The sequence below is a fragment of the Phytophthora parasitica genome (genome assembly GCF_000247585.1).
Source record: "Phytophthora parasitica INRA-310 unplaced genomic scaffold supercont2.20, whole genome shotgun sequence".
NCBI lineage: Eukaryota > Oomycota > Peronosporomycetes > Peronosporales > Peronosporaceae > Phytophthora > Phytophthora nicotianae.
The window spans coordinates 658,645-679,136 of record NW_008649006.1 but is presented as its reverse complement, the minus strand read 5'-3'; the positions used below and the strand labels follow the sequence as shown (position 1 = coordinate 679,136).

Genomic DNA, 20,492 nt, shown 5'->3' with positions numbered 1-20,492 from the left:
ACGTACGAGAAGGCGGTGGAACAAGGCATTGAGACCGCTAAACTGCCACTCGACACCGTCGTCGAAATGGGCTCTGCAACGCGTGTGTTGACTGTCAACCATGGTAGGTCTAATTGATGTTTGTTGAATTGTACTGATTCTAACTCTGTTGCGCACTCCAGTATTCGAAATTCTAGCGCAGTTTTCAGAGATCAAGGACTGGGCTCAGGCCACTCTATCTACGCTTCCTTCACGTAAGGGTGCCCACTTGAAGCTGGAAAAATAACGCTTACGACAACAAAAAGATGAACAATACGAATAATTCTGAAAAAAAAAGCACTCAAGTCTGGCAGCAATGCATCTACCCTCCTCTAATATTGCGCAGGGCCATCTCCAAACGCTCTTCTGCCAGCTTCATATCTTTCACCTGGGAACAAAGAATTATGTAAGTAACCAGGTAATGAATTGCCAAAACAAAAACCGAATCGCGTACCTTGAGAGCAGCGATGGCGAATTTGGCGTACTCAATCGCGTCATTAATCTCGTTCTGTGATGCGGGGGTAGTACGCGTGCGAGCAGGTGTGCTCTGAGGTGTGTAACTGGGCTGAGGTTGATACGACTGTTTTGGAGCAGGGAGAGGCTGATATGCCGGAGTTGGAGCTGGTGGTGGCCGGTAGGGTGGTGTTGGAGCTGTGGGAGCAGGTGGGGCCGTGGGAACTGAGTACGCCGAGGATGAAGGAGCGGCCGGTGCAGAGTGGCTCGGGGCTGATGGTGCTAGGGGTGACTGGATTGTAGGAGGCCCGGCCCAAGTACTATCAAGTTCGCTCGCACTCATTGCACCCGCTGATCTCACCGACTCGGTGAGTGAAGGAAAAGATGTTGGGTTGTATGCTGGTTCTGATGGTTGCAGCGGTGGTGTTACCACAGCGGGAGCAGGTGGCTGCGGAGTGGCAGGCACCGGTGTGGGTGCTGGCGCTGCCTCATCAATTCCGTCTTCTGTCTGAATAAGTGCAACAAAATCCTGTCAGCTCTTCGTTTACCACGTTCCACGACGCATATACGCACATTTTTCATGTCCAGTCCTTCTGGCGGCCCGGGCGTCGGCGTTTTACCTTCCTTAATCGCCTTCAAAATCGTCGCAGCCTTGTATTTGCAGTAGCGACGCTTCTCCACAACCTGAAAGACACACTATACATCAGGCATTGCCATGTCTAACACTCTTAACATATAAATATCTTACATCCTCGGATATATCCCCAAACTGGTTCAGAATGTCGAAAAACGTGCCAGCAGCGTAGAACGTACGAGCAGTGCCCCTGTAGAAAACGCAGCCACATCCAAAAACGTCAGCAGGACAAGATTCAAGCCGCCTTTAATGCTGTAGCCCTCGCCACGCACTTGTTCGCCAGTCCTGCGCGATCCTCATCGTCCGCCTTGGAGAAAATTTCCATTGCGAAATCCTCGCAGATTTCCTGTAATCAGTTCAGCTCATTCAGCACACTACTTCCAACATCAGGAAACACCGTATCGCATTGCCCACTGACCTTCCCTTCCTCCTGCGTAAAGTCTGGTAGTTTGTTCTTTTCATCTTCCAGGCGGTCCATGAGCGATAGCAAGTAGTCTGTCGCCTCGTTGGACGCGTCGTTCTCGCGAAGTTTAATGCCCAGCTCCATAGCATACTGGCGGCAGAAATACGCGATTAGCTTGGACTCTGGCCGCGAGGTATCCCTATCCAGCTCCTCGGCGCGCCGGATGAACGGCAGCAGCGTCTTGAACGTTGGCGGCACCTTCACCGGCTGTGGATCCGCCATTATTGTGCTCAGGTTTCTTTATGATGTTGAAACTTTTGCGTTTGACTCAGTAACGCGGAAGTAACTAAAAAACCAGCGAGCACGAAAATCCAGCAGTCTTGTTTTCGGTTTTATTTTCGGATCCAGGGATAGTTGTTACGGTTTTATTTTCGGATTTGAAGCCATCCGCAAGACTTCAATTTTCGGTTTTATTTTCGAATTTTGAAGCCATCCGCAAGACTTCAATTTATATCTAGCCTCTGAACTGCTGGATCGGAGGTGGCAACGGTTCCGTTGTCACTTTCAGCTTAACGAGATTTTTTTCTCCGCGGCGCTTAACCTGCACAGGGATGTGACGGCCGATGGTGTAACCCACTGTGGTCAAAATGTCCTTTGTACTTTGCACCTTCTTTCCGTCGAACGAAACGATCACGTCGCCGGGTAGCAAGCCTCCTTTGTGAGCGGGTGAGCCTGGGGCAACTGACTTGACGATTACACCCTCCTTCACGTCCGGGAACATGCGTCCGATCTCTTGGAGCTCTCGAGTGTTGAAATTGATCATTTGCATGCCAATGTAAGGTCGTACGACCTTCTTGTGTTTCCGAAGTTGTTCGATGACCTGGACTGCCGTATCCGCCGGAATGGCGAACGAAATACCCACGCTGCCATCCACTTTCATTGTGTTGATGCCAATTACCTCACCATCGAGGTTAATGAGCGGACCACCAGAGTTACCAGCGTTGATGGCCGCATCCGTCTGGATGTATTCGCCACCCTTTTGCGGGTAGCCGAGCTCGCTGCTGTGCCGAGCTACGGCGCTTATGATACCAGCGCTCACGCTGTTCTGCAAGGAGAACGGACTGCCGAGGGCGCAGACCCACTCACCTGCACGCAGCTCAGACGATGAGCCGATCGAAATCATAGGCCACTCCTTCACCTCTTCGGACTTTATCTGGAGAAGGGCGATATCTGATAGAGGGTCTGCGCTGTGGATCACAGCAGGGTAGTTGCTACCATCCGCGAACGTCACCTGTGGTCGTGTTTCAATATCAGTTAGTATGGTATAAATACAGCATCTCACACCTGAACACAGACCTGAATCTTGGAGTAGCGATTGCATCGAGCGACAACATGGGCGTTCGTCACGATCAGCCCTTCCTTCGTGATAATGAATCCCGATCCATTGCTAGCAAAGTATCCTATGAGAAACAGTATTAAATAAAATATCAGCGGATACTCGAAAGCAGCAATAATCAATTAAAGATAGAGTCGATGTCCAAGCTCACCTGAGTCAACCGCAATGTTCACCACCGCCGGGAACGCCTTCTCCACAGCATCAGCAATAAAGTTACGCGACAGCGTACTGCTCTTTCCTCGGCGTGCCTCTAAGTGTGTGACCTCCTCTACACAAACGCAAAACGTAAAAACAAACAATGACAAACAGAACGTAAGTTCACAGTGTCAAGCGCTGTTGATCGTCTCAACTCCCACCTCGCTGTTCGTATGTGATGGCTGCTGCCACTGCGAGACCGACGCCAGCGACAGTGTAAGCTGCCGACGAAGAGCCCGTAGCAAACCGGCGAGTAGTCGCATCCACTTTGACGCTCGGGATACGCCGTGCACCACCGCGGTATGCGGCGATGGCTGCGGCACGCCAAGAGCTCCGCCACATAATTCGCGACAATTCTACTGTGGCACATGCAACATTTTGTATCGGAAGAAAATTGGCCAATCACCGCTACGCTTTGTCCACTTCAACACCTATAATATCTATCTGTGCTACCTGCACCCCAACTCGGGCTACTCGTTTGCACCATCATCCCCTTTGAATGTACCTCAATCGTAATGGCAATAGACGGATTAAGATACGAAGTAACTTGAGAAGAAATATCAATTTATGAGCGCACTTTAAAGTTCGGCACAAGTGCGAATGCTACTTAGACGAAGTTCATCACGAGGGTTATGGCTGTGACGACACCAACCATGGAGACCGTTGTCACCGATGCTGAAGAGGATCCGCTGTCATCTCGCATATCACTGGAAATTTCATCGGCCGCCGAACTGATCGCGCTCGCCGCGCTGTCGAGTGCACTACCAGCCGAGTCGAGAGCAGGTCCAGCGGCACTGGATACCGTGTCGACAGCTCCGTCGACCCAGCTTCCAGTAGCATTTGCAGCGGATTCAGCAGCACTAGCAACTGTATCGGCGGCACCACTGACCCAGCTTCCAGTCGCGTCCACGGCAGGTGAAGCTGCGTTGGCTGCAGCGTTTGCTGCATTGGACACCGCACTTCCAGCAGTATTTGCGGCTGATGTCACGTCACTCACGACGTCGGCAGAGACAACGGCAGCGAAGACTGCGATGGCGAGGCAGGAGAGGAAGCGAGTCATGTTGAGCGGTGGTGTAGTAGTTGTTGTTGAGCTGTTCGCGCTTGGAGGCAAAAGTGAAAATGGAGGAATTGGTTGGGTCTCTGCAATTGCCTTGCAAGCTTCGCTCTTACGCTGGATTTCCGCTGCAACAGTCCAGCAGTGCTGGAGTCCAACCTGGACAAAACTCAGTTTGTGGACGCCAGCGCATTTTTTGCTGGACGCCCATGGTCTGAGACATCACTATCTGTTCTTTTCGTCTGTGTAGCCACTTTCATCAACGGTTACTTTGACTGCTTCAGTAGTCGGCTATTTTACCACCACTTGTTGGCCAAGCTGATCATACCGACGCACATGCATCGCGCGAATGTCCCGGATCTGTTTTTCCTGTCTGTGGTCTGTAGTCCGAGTAAAATTGCTTTACGCTGTTTCGTCCTTACGCTCACGTCGAAGGTCATCCATGCCTCGCAGTCCACACAGCAGCAGCTCCAGAACATGATCGCCTATGTCCAAGTTCAAAAGGAGCTGCGAAAATTGCCTCGCGTAGATGGGTAAGTTGACACTAGCGTCTATGAGAATCCAGATCGCTGTCTAACGTTAGAAAATATCCGGGAGTAGGATTCGCATCATCAGAACAGGATCAGCGGACTGCAGTGGCGTTGACATTCAGCTCGCCTTGCTCAAGAAAAATGTAATTCACTTTCTCAAGTGGATGTTATCCATGTAGTACTCAAGTTCACATTTTACATCTGTACCCTTCCGGATCTGTTGTTCAGCACCATGCTCGTGGAGGTGTCGACGGGAGGATCGAGTTTGTTGTTCGTATTTCGTCAGCTTTTCCAGCCGAAGCTCCCTGGATTTCCTGCACTGCAGGGGCTGAAGTAAGGAGATGTTGTCTCACATGCAGCTTTGAGAGTTTTGGATAGATCTCACGTATATTGGCAGAGACTTCCCGGCTCTATGTTTGAAAATGGTCGACTTAATTTGTTGCAGGGAGGGTGGCCACAGGGATACAGCTTACGTCTCCTGATCAAGGAATTGTGCTCGAGGATAGATGGCTCAACTAATGGACCATCAGTCGGTGCTCTCGTGCAACCGCTGTATGATGTAAACGCACCATTACTGACGCCATCAGCACCAACTTTATACTCTGAAAGGCCTGGAAAAGGTAACACCTTTGATTCACAACACTATGCGAAGCGGTGCTATATTTTACCCACCGGACGGTTCTGTATAGACGAAGCGCGGCAAATGCTTTTCCGGTGCAAGTGGAAGGATACAGTGAAGCAGTTTCCCGTGCCAATGGTTCGAACATTGTTAGAACTTCGGCAAGCCATTGAGCCGCATATTCCAGCAGCTATGCACCCTGGAATCTCGTTGAAGTTCCTCAAAAGGTAGGTTCACATCTAAGCTGTTGAAATTTGAGTACACCTGACAATCGATTTATGAAGCCCCCAAGAAGCGATGCTATTAAAGTCGGATGGGGTATGCGAATACTAACTCAGGTCGCTGATTGGAAAGATTGGTATTTATATTGTGCTTACTATTGACAGGATGTGCGATGGCTATGTTCCAGCAACCTACCCGTTGTATATATTCTTCTTCAAGGCGAGCTAAGCACCGTTCCAATGTTGTCTCCAGAACGCTTACTTGTGTCATTGTCGTGCAGCTGAAGAGCAAAAATCTCCTGATCCCAATGGAACTCTGCCTGGTTCCCCTACACGGAATCAGTTGAGTGCACCTACTCCTGTTGGTAGCGTGGATCTACTAGGATTGAACCAACAATCTCCAAAAAAGAATGAAGGTGCTTCGCCCCCTTCACCAACGCGGCTTGAGTTGAAGTCACCCTACTTGGGCAAGATTCTCAAATCAGGGTGTACAATTCGGGAAGTCGAGTGGAGGGATCTTGCCATTCAGAAGCAAATCGGAATTGGCAGCAGGTGCGTGATAAGAGTAGAAGCGCTCGGAGTATTTAAAAGCGAAAACAATTTATTTATGTTGCATCATGGATAGTTGTCAAGTTTACAAAGGAAACTGGCGAGGAGCTGAAGTTGCAGTCAAGTCGTAAGTATCCAAATAACCTGTAAAGTTTATTAGCTGACGACCGGTGTGTAGTTTCACCGGTATTGATCGCAGCGCCGTGGAGCGTGAGTTCGCAAATGAAGTGAACATGATGCAGCAACTCGGCCCCAATCCATCGCTAGTTTTGCTTCTTGCGGTGTGCGCAAAACCACTGTCCCTCGTACTAGAGTATCTCCCGTTTTCGCTTTTGTATGCTCTCTTTAGACGTAGCGAGATGAGCTGTTGTGTTATACTTAACATACGCATGTATACTGTGCAGCGAGCTCATCAATGGCGTTCCGGACAAAACGCGCCGAATTCCACCATTTCCTACATCCTGGACTAAACGAGTTCACATGATGGTACGGTCAAAGCTGATCAACCAGTATGAACGCTAGGTCTCAGTGAATTTTGTGTTGTTAGTTGGATATTGCTCGGGGACTTCAGTTTCTTCACTCGTTCGACATCATCCACAGGTTAGGCACAATTTCATCTTGTAAATTACACCTCATCATAGCGATAACTGCTATTCGTTTACAACGTGCGTATTTGTATGTAGGGATCTCAAGTCTCTGTACGTATGATATACTAGTGGTACTAGTGGTAGCACTTTAATTTTCTTGTGGACGCTGGCAGTCTGATCTTCTTTGTGAATTTAAGGAATCTGCTCATGACGGCTGAGGGACGTGTAAAACTTGCCGGTAGGTGGTGGTAACTAACGTTATACGCACTATGTAATCTCAGTTCACTACTCATGCAAGTACAGATTTCGGAATATCGCGCTCAAACGATCAATCGGAGCTAATGACAGGATGTTGTGGCACGTTTCAATGGATGGCTCCGTACGTGAAATAGATATCGTGACAATTGGAGAGCGACGTTTTGATAACGGAGGTGTTTGCTTCAACAGGGAAGTCCTTACCAGCCAGAAGTACTCATTGTCAGCGGACGTATACAGCTTTGGCATCATTTTGTGGGAAATCTGTGAAGGGGCTGCACCTTTCAGGGACCTGGCTCCTGCCCAAATCCCAATTGCTGTCGTCCAAGAGCGAAGACGACCCATAATCTCTCCCATGACACCGCTGGTAAGTGAACAACACACATTCGAGAAATTATCATCCTGACCTACACTAAACCCCTTCCTCTATTCAGCCACTCCGTGACCTCATCCAGCGATGCTGGCACCATGAGCCAGCTCTCCGTCCCACCGCAGCTGAAGTAGTTCACATCCTCCAGGGTTTCTTCCCTGCTGCATGAGCCATAACATGAAACCTCGCGTCGAAAACCCTCTTAACACGCATTTTATTTTTCATGTTTGTACGCATGGATCAGTAGTCAACGCTGTTTTATCTGAAGCACGGCTGACCCTCGAGGTACTGCGTTAGTTGCGAACGGAAGAGCTGACTAGTAATCGGCTTGCCGCTCTTGGTGTCGCTTAGCGGATTGCTCACCACTGTCTCCACGTAGATCTGTGAGTAGATGTACTTGAGCGTGGGAGTCATGTCACCCGCCTGGTTGTCTGTCATCATCACGAAGCGCAGACCACTGGGTGTCTCGTACTGGTGACACGTGTACGAGTTGGTTTGGTATCGCTGCATCCCCTCGGGTGCCGTGCCAGCGCCAGAAGCAGCAGGTTCTGCCGTCCCGAACGGATCCGCACTCGTCTGCGTCGCCGTCGTAGGCGCGATCTTCCCCACGAATTCCTTGAGCGAGAAGAGCAAGCCGAAAAGCAGACGCTTCTCCTCCTCCGGATCTGAATACGTTACGCTTTTGCCATTGGGGACATTCCACTTCTCCTGGTACAGACACGACCCGCTGCGAGTGTAGATGTAGAACGAGAAGATCATGACCGTCACTCCTCTTTACAACAAGCAAAGTTTGCAGAGTTTGGTGTTTCAACACACATATGGCAACATCATTTGGGATTTGTATTGACGCGGTTGCCACTTCATGTGCAAATCTCACCCACCACAACAGCACCGGCCATCTCGGTGATAAGCAAGGTTGCACGGGAGGTCTCACATACTCATTAGCACACCACACCCTCCATTTTCGGACATGGGGATGGCGCTGGAGCAGCTCATCGTGCGCGTTTCGGACTCGCCGGAGGTCTCTCCCAACAGCAAGTCGTGCGTACAGGAGGTGGCGCGTGTCTGTGGGCTCTCGGCAGCCTCACGCGACGACGACGCCAAGCTCTGCACGCTCTCAGGCTTCGAGGACACCAAACACCAGCTAGCGGTGGCCTGTATGCTGCACTGGCAGCTGCAGCAGTCAAAAGAGAGCGGTGCCACGGTCTCCGTTAGCGACTCGGCCATGGGCACGTGCTTCTCGCTAGCGGAGCTGCTCAACTGCGACAAGGCAGCACTGGAAGCACCCGATACTGGTGCCGTGAAAGTTCTGGACGCAGCGGCATTTGTCCAGCAGGTGCTACAGCAACAAGAGGAGGAGGACAGGGTACAGATCTTGGACTGCAGAGAGCAGAAAGAGTTTTTGGGCCTTGTTAGTGGCAAGGAGGTGTCGGGCCACCTTGACGGTGCAATCAACGTTCCATTTACGTCCATTTTTACTGATGCAGGGTCCGAAGAGAAGAGTAATGAGGAGCCTAGTGCCGACAAAAGCGGCGAAGGAGCGTTCCTTCTGCCTGTGGAGGAGCTGAAAGAGGTATTGGAAGTGAACGGCATTGATCTGGATAAACCTGTTGCAGTTGTAGCTAGTGTACCAGCAGAAGCTGCCGCGGTCGCCACTGCGTTGCTACTGGCTGGTCAACGCGGTTGGATTGCATTTTGCTCAGAAGCACTTACGGACACATTGATCACGTCGTTCCCGTCTTCATGTACGGCCGACATTTTCCTCGAAGGTCGGTTATTGTACAAAACTGATAAAGGAGAGTTCGATCTCTCACCACAGTCGAGTGAAGTCAACTTAACTGAAGAGGGTAAGAAGGAAGTAGAGGAATTGGAAAAAGCCTACAAAGACGAGCTCAGCGGGAAGGCAAGCCTGGAGCGAGGAGATACTGGCAAGGAACACGAGGAAGAAAAAGCTGAGGAGATTGTGTGGATTAAGGATGGCCACCGGTTCTTTGATATGCCATCGCCAGTCAGCAAAGACGAGTTCTTGGATGCATCACGAACAATCTTCCGCGTGGTATCTTTCGTGCTGGCCCCTTTCGGATTCCCTGCTTCGTTGCGCAAGAAGCGTTCGCTGCAGGAGGTTAAAACACAGTGTGGGTCGCTCTTCCAGGACGTGATCGAGGTATGCTCAGACCTAATCTACCAGGAGAAGGGGCTCAATGAAGGCGCGATGGCTATGAGTGTGCACAAATGGGTGGAGGAAAAGCACGACCACGAATGCACAGCGCAGGTAAAGGCAATTAACGAACTCTGGGAAGTTCTGTACACACCGCCCGCAGTAGTGGAAGTGCCAGACCTCAGCGAGGACCATGTATTTGAGCTCGCAACGAAACTGGAGCAGAAAATGCGCGAGCTAGTGGGCCAACGTACTCCGTGGGCGTTTGATAGTGTAAATGAAGAAGACGAGGAGTCTAGCGATGAAGAAAGCGAGTTCGACCCTCAAGAAACTGTGATCGATCTGGAGGAGGAAGAGTTTAGCGAGGAAGAGCTAGATGAGATGGACAAGGAAGATGAAGATAAAGATGCCGGTGCTACTGAGGAAGGTGCTGCCTTCAAAGATAGCTCAACTGAGGCTGAAACAACCTTCAAGAAAAACCCGGTGACTGAAGAGCAAACCGTCGAGAATGAATCCACCGTCAAGGATACGGAAGTCAGCGTTGAGGATGCTAATAGCGAGGAGAACCCTCCTAAGGAGAAGAATACCAAGGAGGAGGAATGCAACAGCAAGACGGATACTGTCGGTGATGAAAAGGTTGATGTCGAGAGAACTACACAAACCGCGACGGTGGAAGAGAACAGTAACGATGCAGAGCCTGTAGACAAGTTTACAGAGAGCTGGAAGCACATGTATCCGAGCGCTGTTTACGCGCTGGGTTTCATCCCACAGGACGTGGGTACTGACCACAAGAAGCTGAGTACGTTGCAAATCAAGTCATTCACCCAGGCGTTAGCGGAGGCTTCATGGGACGTCATCAAGGACGAAACCAAGGAGCTCAGTCAGATTGAATTCCAGGCGCTATGTGATACTCTTCACGACGAAAAGCGGGAGCAGCTTGCAGACCGAGTGGCTGAGGCGGAGAAGTCACTCTACGTTCTTAAGCACTTCCTCACTCGCTCGTTGAAAACTGACGACTCGCTTGCTGACAAGCTAGCAAGTGTTCGTGAGGCTGTACTGGATGGTGACATTCGCCGGCGATCAGGGCGTTACCAAGTCGCACTGGCAGCGTACTCCAAGGCTTTCGAGTACCTGCCGCTCTACCACAAGGACCTGGAAAACGCGATAGTTGGCCGGGCCAGGAGCTTCCTCGACTTGAACGAGTTGAGCCGCGCGAAGACTGAAGCTCTGATTGCACTGAAGCTCAACCCGTACTGTGTCGGTGCATACGAGTGCTTGGGGATCGTTGAGGAGAAGGCAAAGCACCCTGAAACGGCCATGCAGCACTACGTGACGTCCTTCATTCTTGATGGCTCGCGCTCGGCGGAGCACGCTGAGTCCATTGACCGTGTGTCGCGCCTGGTGGGTCGTCGTGTGGCGAAGAATCTATTCGCGAAGATGGAGAAGAAGCACGAACTTCCGTCTTCGTGGCTGGTTGACAGCTACTTTGACGCATTCGAGCACGACGCGGATTACACTGCGCGTGTGCCGTTCGATATCGCGAAGAAGGAGAATGTGAAACAATCTGACCTGGACGCGCTCACGCTACTTCATCGTGCGATTCACTACAAGCGTATCAAGAGCTACGGCGAAGCCCAACATGACATATCCACGCTTGTGGCCAAGGACATGGAAGCCGAAGGTCTCACCGTAGAGGACCGCGCTTTGGCACTCAACCTGCATGCGTCGCTGCTCTATGTCGTGGGTGACGTGCACACGGCTATCGAAGTCATCAACAAGAGCTTGGAGCTGCAGCCAACGCTGGTGAATTCGTTGGTGAAGAAGGGCGGCTTCTTGGCAGAAATCGGCGAGACGGACGAGGCCACGTCGTGCTTCTCCGAGGCCATGGAGCTGGACTCGAACGAGGCAGACGTGCATCTTCACTTAGGACAGATGGAGCTCCTAGATGGCAACTACTACAAGGCCGCTCAATGTCTGCGTCGCTGCATTTCGCGGTCTGATGCCCTGCCGGTTACCCATGTAACATACGGCATGGCGCTCTACAAGAGCGGCTCAACATACCAGGCCAAGGACGTATTCGAGGAGGCCTCGAAGAATTTCCCGGGGTCGGCGGAAGTGCATCTGTTCTACGGCGAAGTGCTGGCCGATCAGGGTAACTATGCCGACGCCATGCGCCACTTTTTGACCGCGTGGGAGCTGTCGCCGCTGTGTCCGCTGCCGTTCTTGAACGCTGGTCGTGTGTATGTGGGCACGAACGATCCTATGCGTGCCATCGCACACTTCAAGCAGGCTCTTGAAGTGGACCCTCGTTGCAGTTCGGCACACCTGGACATTGCCCAGGTGCTCTTTGCGCAGGGTCGTACAAGCGAGGCATTCGAACACTTTGAAGTGGCTGCGTCCTGCTGCCGCTTCCTGCCCGAGGTGGAGGAAGTCTGCGCCTGCCAGGAAATGGCTAAGATGCAGCTCAAGGTCACGGAGATCCTAGGCGTTGAGTTGCGTCACATCATGCGCAGCAAGTAGATAGATACATTCGCTGATGAATATGTGAAGTTGCAGTGCACTTTAAGTTGATTTGGCTACATCCTTTATAAAAGTATATGCAGAGTAAAAGGTTTGGTAGCTGACCGTCTCACTTAAAGCGATTTCGGACATGGCAGGAGGAAAACATCAAGCGTTCACGTACGCGACGATCGTGGGTCTCACCGGCGGCGCTGGCTACGTGCTAAAGCGCCACATTCCGTCGCTCGTAGGTGGCATCGCACTGAGCGTCGGGTTTTTGGGCGCAGGGCTGCTGGTGCTTACGGATACCATCACGGACCACCATTTCGAGCACGGCACGTCGCTGGCCATGTCGGGTATCATCACGAGCGTGATGGAACGCCGTGCGGCTCTAACTGGGCTCCGTGCTCCAGCGCTGATCGCCACGGCGGGTGCAATGTCGGCGGGTTACCACGTTCACCAACTCAGCAACCCACCACGCAAATTGCGCTACATCCCTGGCGCCCCACCAGTGCCCAGTAGCTACGATTAACAGTAAGAACCAGTGCTAGCGTATCTGTGCCACAACCAACTTACAGTTGTGTGTCTCCCAAGCTGTCCCAATCGGATCTCCCCTAGTATTGACTGCTTTGGATCGTGCGTGAGCTCGTTTCGGTTACGCAGAGCTTCGGCTCTTTGGGGTCCTACGTGGCGCGGATGTTCCTGCGTTGGTTTCCATCAAGAAGAAGATACGTACCGATTCAAGGCTGGTGTGCGTTGTAGGACATTTTCAGCAATACTTTAGCTAATGTACAATTCACAATAGGAAATATGCCAGTCAAGAGGTTTTCATGGAGTAAACAACAGCGGTACAGTGTACCGATCTTGACTGTGAAGTGACACGCATCTCACTTTTGATTTCAAGGACGAAATGGCGCACCATCCGACATACACGATGGCAGGCCTGCTTACGGCGGGTGGAGTGTTCGGCTACCTGAAGACCAAGAGTGTTCCATCATTGGTGGCTGGAGTAACGCTCGGCGCGGGATTCGGCGTCGCAGGCTACCTGTTGCAGAAGGGCGAGATGACCAACGGCCACGGCGTGGGGCTGCTCATGTCATCGATCACCATGGGCGCGATGGGCATGCGTGCTGTGCGCACGAAGAAGCCGCTTCCCGTATCAATCGCGTCGCTTGGAGCGCTGTCGGCTGCGTATCACGCGCATCGCTTCACCGAGTGGCTTGGGCAGGAGTAGAGGAGAGCAAGGAAAGCTTCCGACACGTATCAAGCTCATCTGAGTAATTGACTCAAGTGATTTTGTCAATGACTTTATATACTCTTCGTGTTCTCGAGTGCTCTATTTCCATGAATAAATGTAAAATGATGTCGTCTAGTTTCATTAGACGGAAGTGCTCTGGATCGACGAGACGCAGGCCGCTAGCATGTCCTCGAACATGACGCCGGTCATATTCTTGGTAAGGTATATCGTGTCCTCCACTCCTTCGGCGCCGTCAGGGAAGGCTGCAAGGCCATCTTTTACACCAGGGGAGAAGGAGATTTCTACGCGGAAGCGATCCTCGCAGTCTTGAGGCAGCGATGGAGTTTCAAAGACCCGGATAACGACGTGAGCGAGGTAGTTGATCTCGGCTACGCGGTCTAACGCACGTCGACTGCCATCAGAGATGAGCTTGGATTCTCGAAAGACGTATTTGCGCTGCGTCATGTGGTCATTGACGCTGATGCCCATACGCTTCAAGATTTCGTTGCTGAATTTCTCCTGCTCGAGCGAAATATCGTACTCATCGTCCTCGCCACCTTCATGCCGTGCACGCCATGATGGACATTGGAAACGCAGCACATTCAGCAGCGTGTGGAGATGGCTCTCACTCGTAAAGTAAAGACGCGTGCGAACTTGAGTTCCAGGACTCTTAATTCGCAGCTCTTTCGCGTAGGACGGGTCCAAACGGTATCCGTGGTGTTCAATATCCGGGTCAGCGAGATCAACAGTACCGTCTTCAACAGCTTCTCCATTTCCGTACAGATTTTTCGAGGGGGAAGGCGATTCTTCCTGTTCTGCTGATGCCGACATGACAGTCACAATATCAGCTCGGATCTTTGCGCACAGTGCTTGCGAAACACGATTGCCAATTGACTGCTTTTCCGCTATATCCATGCCGTACTCCTGTGAAACGTAACACCGTGCAAGAGCCTCAGCGAGCTTGAAAAGCTCAAGACCGTACTTCCAGCCGACGCTCGAGTTGTGAAGCAGATCGTACTTGATACAGTCGTGTACGTCGGGAATCTTGCTCATGTTGAATGTGTCAGTCTTGGTGGAGTAGAAGTCGCGATAGATCTTGTCCCAGCGCTCGAACATGAGCGAGAATGTTTCACCCATGTACAATGGAGTTGCTTCATCTGCCTCTGAAAAAATATACAAAACGAAAAGTGTTGAAAAGTGTTAGTAAAATAAGCGTCACACGTCCTTCTATCGATGCCAACTCACGCTTGTCCTGGACACGCTCAGCAATTTCAGTTCGAAATTTGCGAACAAGTTCCAGAAGACGAACCAATGCTTCCTTCGGATTCTTTATGATTTCCAGTGCCTGAATGATAGATTCCGTCTTCAACGGGGCGATTGCAGCCTTCATCTCTTCCATGGAAGAGTAATCCCGCTGCAATAAAGTCCTCAACTTGGTCTTTATCGTCTGCATCTCCTCGTTAGCGTCAGCTTGTCCAGAGTGGTCCAGCATTTTATTGGCATCTATTGACGTATGCAACACGTGAGAACAAACGCATAATGGCAACATGACACAAAACAGGATGGACAATTTACCTCTTCCCAGAGTTGTGACGAGACTCACGAGGATAGGTGTGAGATCTCCTTCCAGCTCCAAAAAGCCTTTAGCAAATGCAGCTGCAGTCATTTGCACACGTCCTTCATCTGATGTGAAGATCTTTAAATCGTGACGAAAAGTCGAGTGCAAACGAAGTAAACCCCCTTCTTCCACTTCAACAGGATACAAACTGTTTCTGAACGACTGTCCCAGCTCTTCTCCTTGCCGCTTACCTCGTTCTGTGAGATCACCTCCCCATTTGAGGATCATGAGGACCTTCGGTTTCTCTGCTCCATCGGGAGCTTCAGCGTATGCAGCAGCTGCAGCAGCGTAGCTCTTGTGCGGCTTAAATTGCACCTTGCGATTGATACCAGCAAATTTCCACCGCTCCAGCACACGCTTCATCTGCAGTAACTTTTCAAAGCTGTCGCCTCCTTCTTCTTCCCAGACCGCGTCCTTAGAGCCGACACCAGGGGCGTACGCCTTAATCAGACTACGCACCAGGTCTAGTAGCTCCTGGAGATCTGCGACTGCCTTAACCTTCACCTCGTCATATTTGCGTTCACTACGCCGCTTCTCGTAAAAGTTTACGAGATCCCTCTCCCATACAAGAGTTTTCAGCTTCTGTTTAGGCGTACGATCACCATGACGCACCACAGCGATGACACAGCGTAGCTCCTCGCGATTCTCGTCGTCAAGCGTGAAGCCAGCGCTACTAGCGCTAGCTACGCTCGATTCGGAGACATCCGAGCCCGAACTTGGTCTTGTATGGTTGTGCCAATCGTGGCCTCCATTGCTCATGACATTAGGTTCCGTGGCGTACTGCGGACACATCTGCGTACCCATAGAGGTCAATGAATTGGCACGGCGTTGGCGAAAGTACCGCGAACGCAGTGCCGACACCAAATAATTGTGCAAGATGAGTCCGCAATCATCATAATATTTCTTCGAGTTCTTCACGAAACTCCAACCGTTCACATCGCACACGTATGAACTGCCGCGAACACGTAGCAGGTCGAAGCCACACACCGTCTGATGGAAGGCTAGACACACTTTCCTCGCCATCTCCTTCTCCGTCGAGTTCAATATGACGGGATAGCGTACTTCCTTGCCTGCTGAATCACGCACCACGCGGCCATCAAGTACCGGAGACTTGCGGGCTTCCGCGTGGCCATAACTCGATCCAACCGTGTACACCTTGACGTCCGTTCCTTGTGTATTCAGGAACTCTTCGTAGATATACGAGCCATCTCTTCGGACATGGTTCACGTCCGGGTAGAACTCGCTTGAGCGGTCCCCTACCTTCCGGAAGAGACGTTTGCTGCCTCCACCAGCACTGGTCGGATAGTAGATGTAGACGTTGTGGTCCTCTGCATCTGCCGGTTTCTCTACAAACGGCTTGTTGATGCGTACGCCGTTGATCTCGACGTAGTTGTCGTGTTCGATGAGTTCGTCCTGTTTTCCACCGGGTAAATCGCGGTTCACAATGACGTGGCGCGGCACCTGAATACCGTGTCGAGTGAGCAAAGCATACACCTTGCGGCGGTCGAAGAGTACGTGTTGCATACCCAATTCATTGACCAGTACGGGACGCACGCGGCGCACATACTCTTCGGCCTTTTCGAGTGGGAAACCTGTCGAATAGAACGAGATAAGCGCATCACATGCCGGCCAAGCCTCCACGGGACGGTTGAGGATCGTTTCGTCGTCAAACACGAACACGTCGAACTGCCGCTTCTTCTCGAGACGCCGCAAGATTTCCCGCATGGGTTTGGAGCGCGTCTTCTTCTCCATAGCGCATACGCCCACCACGTACTTGGACACACTTGGCGGCGAGCATAGAGGCGGCGGCGAGCACGGGGGTGACATGGACGCCAGCACAGACGGCGGCGCAACTGGGAGCGACTGCGTGCGCTCCATCGCAGAAAGATGCAGAGTGATGGTCCTGAAGTTGAGAGAGGCGTGCCTTTACTGTTCTAATGACCAGCCGCCGTTACCATGAAATACACGGGTCTCACGGGTGGATCAAAAGCTAAAGTGGTGCTTTGATGCGAGCTGGGACAAGAATGAGTGAATCTGCCCAATGAACGAGCGCGGATCTATTTATAGAGGATGACCGCTTCAAGTTGCATGGCGAACCAAGCACCACCATTAATGCCAGATCGATGGCAGGCTGCCATTTCCAGCTGCGACAGTGCAATGTAAATGGCATGCATGATACATGTAATTGCCAATGGCGGCAACGAGACACCGAACAGAGCGAACCAAACCCAATCTTGAGTTATGCTTATCCTCTTGTCGATTTCGTTCGCGTTGCCAGTGCGAATCTTCGCTGAATCTCCATCCACCTGAAGCAAGTGGCACGTCACGACAAAGCCTCGTTTGCTAGTCCGATGTGTCGGATGCGTCGGACTTGACCTTGTCAAGCGGTTGGAAGTGTACGTCTCTTCACGCACGAAGAGACGCGATGATAGACAGCGATGTGGAGCTGGAGCTTGCGGCGGAGGTGCGAGCTCTGCGGGGAAAGCTCCGTGATCGAGACGAGGAGGTCGCTGCACTGCAGGAGCAGGTGGCAGCGGTGACATCGCAGCTCCACGAGACATCGGATGAGCTCGAGTGCCGCATGACCTTTGTGGCCGATGCCATGACACAGATCGAAACTCTGGAGGCACAAATCGCCGAAGCAAAGGGCAGCATCTTAACACGCGAAATGCAGCTTTACGAAGGAGAACAACGCGAAAAGGCGCTTCAAGCTGCATTGCAAGGTAAAGAAAAGCAGTGTGAGCACTGGGAGAGTGAGTTTCACCGCGTGGGCCGTGAACTTTCAGCGCAAAAAGCAGCGAAATGGGAACTCAACAAAAAGCTTGAGGAGAAGACCGACGATGTGCAGGCCTGGAAGGCCAAGCTTCAAGCTGTCATGAAGTCAGTGGATGAACTCAAGCTGCAAAACACGGATTATCGCAAGAAGGAGCGCGAATTGGTAGCCACTCTGCGTCAGAACGTCGAGGCGGCGGAGGCGACCCAGCGATCGTGGAAAACTCGGTTAGCTAAACGCGAGCTGAAGATTGAGTCGCTTCGGAGACAGTGCCAGAATTGTCGAGAAGAGCTGGGGCGTGTCAAACGCGAGCGTATGCAGGAGAAAGAGGAGCGTGACCGGGACAAACTCGACGTAGCTGAACAACAACTCGATAAGCAGAAGCTCTTGGTGACGCTGCGAGAGAAAGTTGGTAAGTTGACTGCAGCTGTAGAGAAAGCCCAGGTGAAGGAGAAGATCTTTCGAAAGGAGATTTTCCGTTTACGTGAAGAACTTTTACTGAGCGAATCTCAGCGCGAGACTGAACGTCGACGGCAAGAGCAGCTCGTTGAGGGGAAGGAGAAGGAAGTAGCCTTCATCTGGCAAAAATATGCCGAAATCATGCCACTTGCTGAAGACTCCAACTAGAAACTAGAAACGACAAGATCTTAGCAGAATTATCGGACCCAGATAGACTACTGGAGAAAAGGACACGAGCTGTTATAATACGTACAATAGAGACTAACGAGATAGTGCATGATGTTCAGACTAACACTGCAGTGGTTTCGAGAAAGCTAGTTTTTCAAAAATAGATGGAGCAAGTGCTTTGTGATGACTGCTGTGTGTGTGGGCGCTGTGCTATCTAGGGAGAAGGCGCATCCAGGAAGCTGTAGCATTAGGACGCGGCGGAACAGGCTCGCCGTGGGAGTTTTTCGCACCCAGGGGATGAAGAGGGAGGTGGTCAGTGTGCTCCTCCAGTCCACCGCTTACCAAGACATCCCTCAGAATGGAAGACCTCGGCTTCTTTAACGAGCGAGAGGCGGAATGTTTCGAACGCGAAGACACGTTGGTACGTCGTTTTGAAAACGAATCACTATAATGAAGCTGACAAATTAGCTGGTATGTCCTTAGTCCCAATCAGATCTCGAAAAGCTCAATGTAGACGAAAACATGCCGGAAATGGAAAGAGCGGAGAAGCTCCTCAAGACAGGGCTGGACAAGCAGAAGATTAGCATCTTGAACTCATTACCGAAGATACTGGCGAGCAACAACTCAAAGACAAATCTAAGTATTATTCTGGATTGTATGAAGGTGAGGCGAGTAGTCAAGAAATCGTTTTCCGAACAATTCACTAAGACTATGATCAATTTGCACGTCTCCAGGGTGTGTGGCAAAAGTACGAGTCGGAAATGAACGCCGACGTTGCGGTTCTTCTTGAGTTATTCAAGGGACTCGCGAGCTTGGCATGTGCAACAGTCGATGGAAAAGTGCTGAGCTATCCGACCGTCACATTCCACGATGAATATGCTCACCAGCTTGAGACTTGCTGGACGGAGAAGAAAAACGCTGTATTTCTTCTTTCGGACGAACAGGTCACCAAGTTGCTGGTCCCTTTCGCACTCGATATTATTGCGGAGATCCAGCAAAAGGACTTTGCCGAAGAAGCAAGCTCGGTCGTTATTGCACTTCTGCCACGCATCGGTACTGCACTGAAGAAGACGCAGGTATAGGGAATGTGAGCAATAGATATACGCTGCAACGTGAACTAATATTTTCTATTCTGCTACAGATTCTTCGAGTAGCCATTGAGAAAGGGGATGTTTCTCAAACACCCGGCTCGAGGCTTATTTGCTGCTTTATTCTGGGTGCCGTCACCGCTTTGAATCTCTTGTCTGCCCCAGACATTGAAGGACTTTACTTTCAAAAGGTATTTCTGCGTTTGAGATCTAGCAGCGTTTTATTGTACGATTCAAGGTTAACATTTTTTCTGTTCGTAGATGATGTCCTTGTGCCAAGACACAGACGCCGAAGTTCGCAAATGCATGTGTATTCAACTAGACGGACTCGCTCGGGCAGTGGGGTTCGTGTATAGTTTTTCCACGGTTTTATTAATTTCCGCTTATGCATCGTCTGTTTAAAACAGAGAGGAACACGCTTGCAAGGAGTTATTACCAGAGCTGTTAGAGTTGCTAAACGACGAAGAAGAACAGGTATTGTATATCACGTGTTTTATTGGAAGTGGTTGCGCTTAAGATTGACATTATTGCTTACCAACTCTGCAGGTCAAGCAAATAGCGTTTCTCGCCCTCTTGTCATTATTCGACTTTTTCCCTGCTCGGGATCGCACCAAACAGATAATTCCAGAATTTATCGGGATTGCCGAGTCGCTTCCTGACTACCTCGTTCCATTGCTAGCCGAGCAGTACGGCCAGCTCGTCACAAAGCTAGCCACCCTGAATCATGTCGGAAACGATACAGGCCAAGTGTTTCTGCAAGGTTATTCGAAGCTTTGCTCTCATGAAGAACAGGAAATACGGCAATACTGCGCGTATAATTTCCCTGCCATCGTAAAAGCTTTTGGATCGACGTATATATCCACTTTGATGGACGATTTGCTAGCCAAGCTGGCGAGTGATCCAAGTGAAGAGGTACAACATTCCTCACTCTCGTTGTTATGAATGCAGTAATTAACCTAGTTTGGGTTTTCTTTGGGTATTTCCCGTCACAGGTTCGGCATCACATCGCTGCTGGAATCCATGAAGTCGCTCTACTGTTAGGACAGCACCGAGCGATGCGGTACCTGAAGGTGTTAGTGCTGAGTTTGATGAACGATGAATCACCGGTTGTTCAGGGAATGGCAATTTCTCGAGTACCACAACTGCTGCCTGCCATGATAAACCCCAGCGACGAGGACCAAAAGGTATGCATTTTACTAGAAATGATT

The 20,492-nt window shown here is 50.9% G+C and overlaps 11 protein-coding genes across 13 annotated transcripts in view; 7 read left to right on the top strand and 4 right to left on the bottom strand.

Moving 5' to 3' along the window:
* Positions 1-87: 87 nt before the first annotated feature.
* On the bottom strand, positions 88-1,872 carry PPTG_10090 (hypothetical protein). Of its 3 annotated transcripts, XM_008905331.1 has the most exons (6): positions 1,524-1,872; positions 1,378-1,451; positions 1,220-1,295; positions 1,045-1,155; positions 473-979; positions 88-406 (listed from the first exon to the last, which is right to left on the bottom strand). In XM_008905331.1, exons 1-6 carry the CDS (start codon positions 1,788-1,790, stop codon positions 341-343), a joined length of 1,101 nt encoding a protein of 366 aa, XP_008903579.1. In that variant the 5' UTR covers positions 1,791-1,872; the 3' UTR covers positions 88-340. The 3 variants fall into 3 exon arrangements, with proteins under 3 accessions (XP_008903579.1, XP_008903580.1, XP_008903578.1); XM_008905332.1 differs by having other exon boundaries at positions 1,378-1,872; XM_008905330.1 differs by having other exon boundaries at positions 88-979.
* On the bottom strand, positions 1,870-4,419 carry PPTG_10089 (hypothetical protein). Its single transcript, XM_008905329.1, has 4 exons — positions 3,261-4,419; positions 3,056-3,172; positions 2,865-2,968; positions 1,870-2,799 (listed from the first exon to the last, which is right to left on the bottom strand). The coding sequence occupies exons 1-4, from the start codon at positions 3,439-3,441 to the stop codon at positions 2,023-2,025; spliced, it is 1,179 nt and encodes a 392-aa protein (XP_008903577.1). The 5' UTR covers positions 3,442-4,419; the 3' UTR covers positions 1,870-2,022.
* On the top strand, positions 3,732-4,403 carry PPTG_22650 (hypothetical protein; the record flags this gene model as incomplete). The annotated part of the gene is made up of 1 exon (XM_008905506.1): positions 3,732-4,403. The coding sequence occupies one exon, from the start codon at positions 3,732-3,734 to the stop codon at positions 4,401-4,403; it is 672 nt and encodes a 223-aa protein (XP_008903754.1).
* Positions 4,420-4,489: 70 nt separating the features above from the next.
* PPTG_22649 (TKL protein kinase) lies at positions 4,490-7,453 on the top strand (the record flags this gene model as incomplete). The annotated part of the gene is made up of 17 exons (XM_008905505.1): positions 4,490-4,686; positions 4,754-4,826; positions 4,912-5,016; positions 5,081-5,303; positions 5,373-5,529; positions 5,587-5,620; positions 5,689-5,743; positions 5,805-6,075; positions 6,149-6,199; positions 6,251-6,406; positions 6,477-6,558; positions 6,620-6,672; positions 6,756-6,770; positions 6,857-6,897; positions 6,963-7,038; positions 7,107-7,281; positions 7,349-7,453. The coding sequence occupies 17 exons, from the start codon at positions 4,490-4,492 to the stop codon at positions 7,451-7,453; spliced, it is 1,869 nt and encodes a 622-aa protein (XP_008903753.1).
* Positions 6,924-8,327, bottom strand: PPTG_10087 (hypothetical protein). The gene has a single exon (XM_008905328.1). The coding sequence runs from the start codon at positions 8,041-8,043 to the stop codon at positions 7,543-7,545; it is 501 nt and encodes a 166-aa protein (XP_008903576.1). The 5' UTR covers positions 8,044-8,327; the 3' UTR covers positions 6,924-7,542.
* PPTG_10086 (hypothetical protein) lies at positions 8,255-11,962 on the top strand (the record flags this gene model as incomplete). Its single annotated transcript, XM_008905327.1, has 1 exon — positions 8,255-11,962. One exon carries the CDS (start codon positions 8,255-8,257, stop codon positions 11,960-11,962), a length of 3,708 nt encoding a protein of 1,235 aa, XP_008903575.1.
* A 130-nt stretch (positions 11,963-12,092) lies between these two features.
* PPTG_10085 (hypothetical protein) lies at positions 12,093-12,473 on the top strand (the record flags this gene model as incomplete). Its single annotated transcript, XM_008905326.1, has 1 exon — positions 12,093-12,473. The coding sequence occupies one exon, from the start codon at positions 12,093-12,095 to the stop codon at positions 12,471-12,473; it is 381 nt and encodes a 126-aa protein (XP_008903574.1).
* A 378-nt stretch (positions 12,474-12,851) lies between these two features.
* PPTG_10084 (hypothetical protein) lies at positions 12,852-13,175 on the top strand (the record flags this gene model as incomplete). Its single annotated transcript, XM_008905325.1, has 1 exon — positions 12,852-13,175. One exon carries the CDS (start codon positions 12,852-12,854, stop codon positions 13,173-13,175), a length of 324 nt encoding a protein of 107 aa, XP_008903573.1.
* Positions 13,171-16,811, bottom strand: PPTG_10083 (hypothetical protein). Its single transcript, XM_008905324.1, has 3 exons — positions 14,754-16,811; positions 14,424-14,681; positions 13,171-14,341 (listed from the first exon to the last, which is right to left on the bottom strand). Exons 1-3 carry the CDS (start codon positions 16,672-16,674, stop codon positions 13,320-13,322), a joined length of 3,201 nt encoding a protein of 1,066 aa, XP_008903572.1. The 5' UTR covers positions 16,675-16,811; the 3' UTR covers positions 13,171-13,319.
* Positions 16,812-17,221: 410 nt separating this feature from the next.
* Positions 17,222-18,196, top strand: PPTG_10082 (hypothetical protein; the record flags this gene model as incomplete). The annotated part of the gene is made up of 1 exon (XM_008905323.1): positions 17,222-18,196. One exon carries the CDS (start codon positions 17,222-17,224, stop codon positions 18,194-18,196), a length of 975 nt encoding a protein of 324 aa, XP_008903571.1.
* A 358-nt stretch (positions 18,197-18,554) lies between these two features.
* The window catches only part of PPTG_22648 (hypothetical protein), a gene marked incomplete at its 5' end in the record, with an annotated part of 6,063 nt that continues 4,125 nt past the window's right edge, over positions 18,555-20,492 (top strand). Inside the window, 8 exons of the mRNA XM_008905504.1 lie at positions 18,555-18,617; positions 18,680-18,859; positions 18,931-19,272; positions 19,338-19,475; positions 19,546-19,628; positions 19,692-19,758; positions 19,831-20,196; positions 20,277-20,468. Of these exons, the coding sequence (XP_008903752.1) occupies positions 18,555-18,617; positions 18,680-18,859; positions 18,931-19,272; positions 19,338-19,475; positions 19,546-19,628; positions 19,692-19,758; positions 19,831-20,196; positions 20,277-20,468 (1,431 nt within the window). The remainder of the gene's footprint in view (positions 18,618-18,679; positions 18,860-18,930; positions 19,273-19,337; positions 19,476-19,545; positions 19,629-19,691; positions 19,759-19,830; positions 20,197-20,276; positions 20,469-20,492) is intronic.

What these genes read in the sequence shown, in the direction of transcription:
- PPTG_10090 (XM_008905330.1), bottom strand. Translation starts at nt 1,790, where the DNA reads ATGGCGGATCCACAGCCGGTGAAGGTGCCGCCAACGTTCAAGACGCTG. An exon ending in TTACGCAGGAGGAAGGGAAG is followed by an intron (nt 1,452 to 1,523) that starts GTCAGTGGGCAA and finishes AACTGATTACAG; the next exon opens with GAAATCTGCGAGGATTTCGC. An exon ending in TTGGGGATATATCCGAGGAT is followed by an intron (nt 1,156 to 1,219) that starts GTAAGATATTTA and finishes TGTGTCTTTCAG; the next exon opens with GTTGTGGAGAAGCGTCGCTA.
- PPTG_10089 (XM_008905329.1), bottom strand. Translation starts at nt 3,441, where the DNA reads ATGTGGCGGAGCTCTTGGCGTGCCGCAGCCATCGCCGCATACCGCGGT. An exon ending in CATCACATACGAACAGCGAG is followed by an intron (nt 3,173 to 3,260) that starts GTGGGAGTTGAG and finishes GCGTTTGTGTAG; the next exon opens with AGGAGGTCACACACTTAGAG. An exon ending in GAACATTGCGGTTGACTCAG is followed by an intron (nt 2,969 to 3,055) that starts GTGAGCTTGGAC and finishes TGTTTCTCATAG; the next exon opens with GATACTTTGCTAGCAATGGA.
- PPTG_10087 (XM_008905328.1), bottom strand. Translation starts at nt 8,043, where the DNA reads ATGATCTTCTCGTTCTACATCTACACTCGCAGCGGGTCGTGTCTGTAC.
- PPTG_10083 (XM_008905324.1), bottom strand. Translation starts at nt 16,674, where the DNA reads ATGGAGCGCACGCAGTCGCTCCCAGTTGCGCCGCCGTCTGTGCTGGCG. An exon ending in CGTCACAACTCTGGGAAGAG is followed by an intron (nt 14,682 to 14,753) that starts GTAAATTGTCCA and finishes ATACGTCAATAG; the next exon opens with ATGCCAATAAAATGCTGGAC. An exon ending in TGAGCGTGTCCAGGACAAGC is followed by an intron (nt 14,342 to 14,423) that starts GTGAGTTGGCAT and finishes ATATTTTTTCAG; the next exon opens with AGGCAGATGAAGCAACTCCA.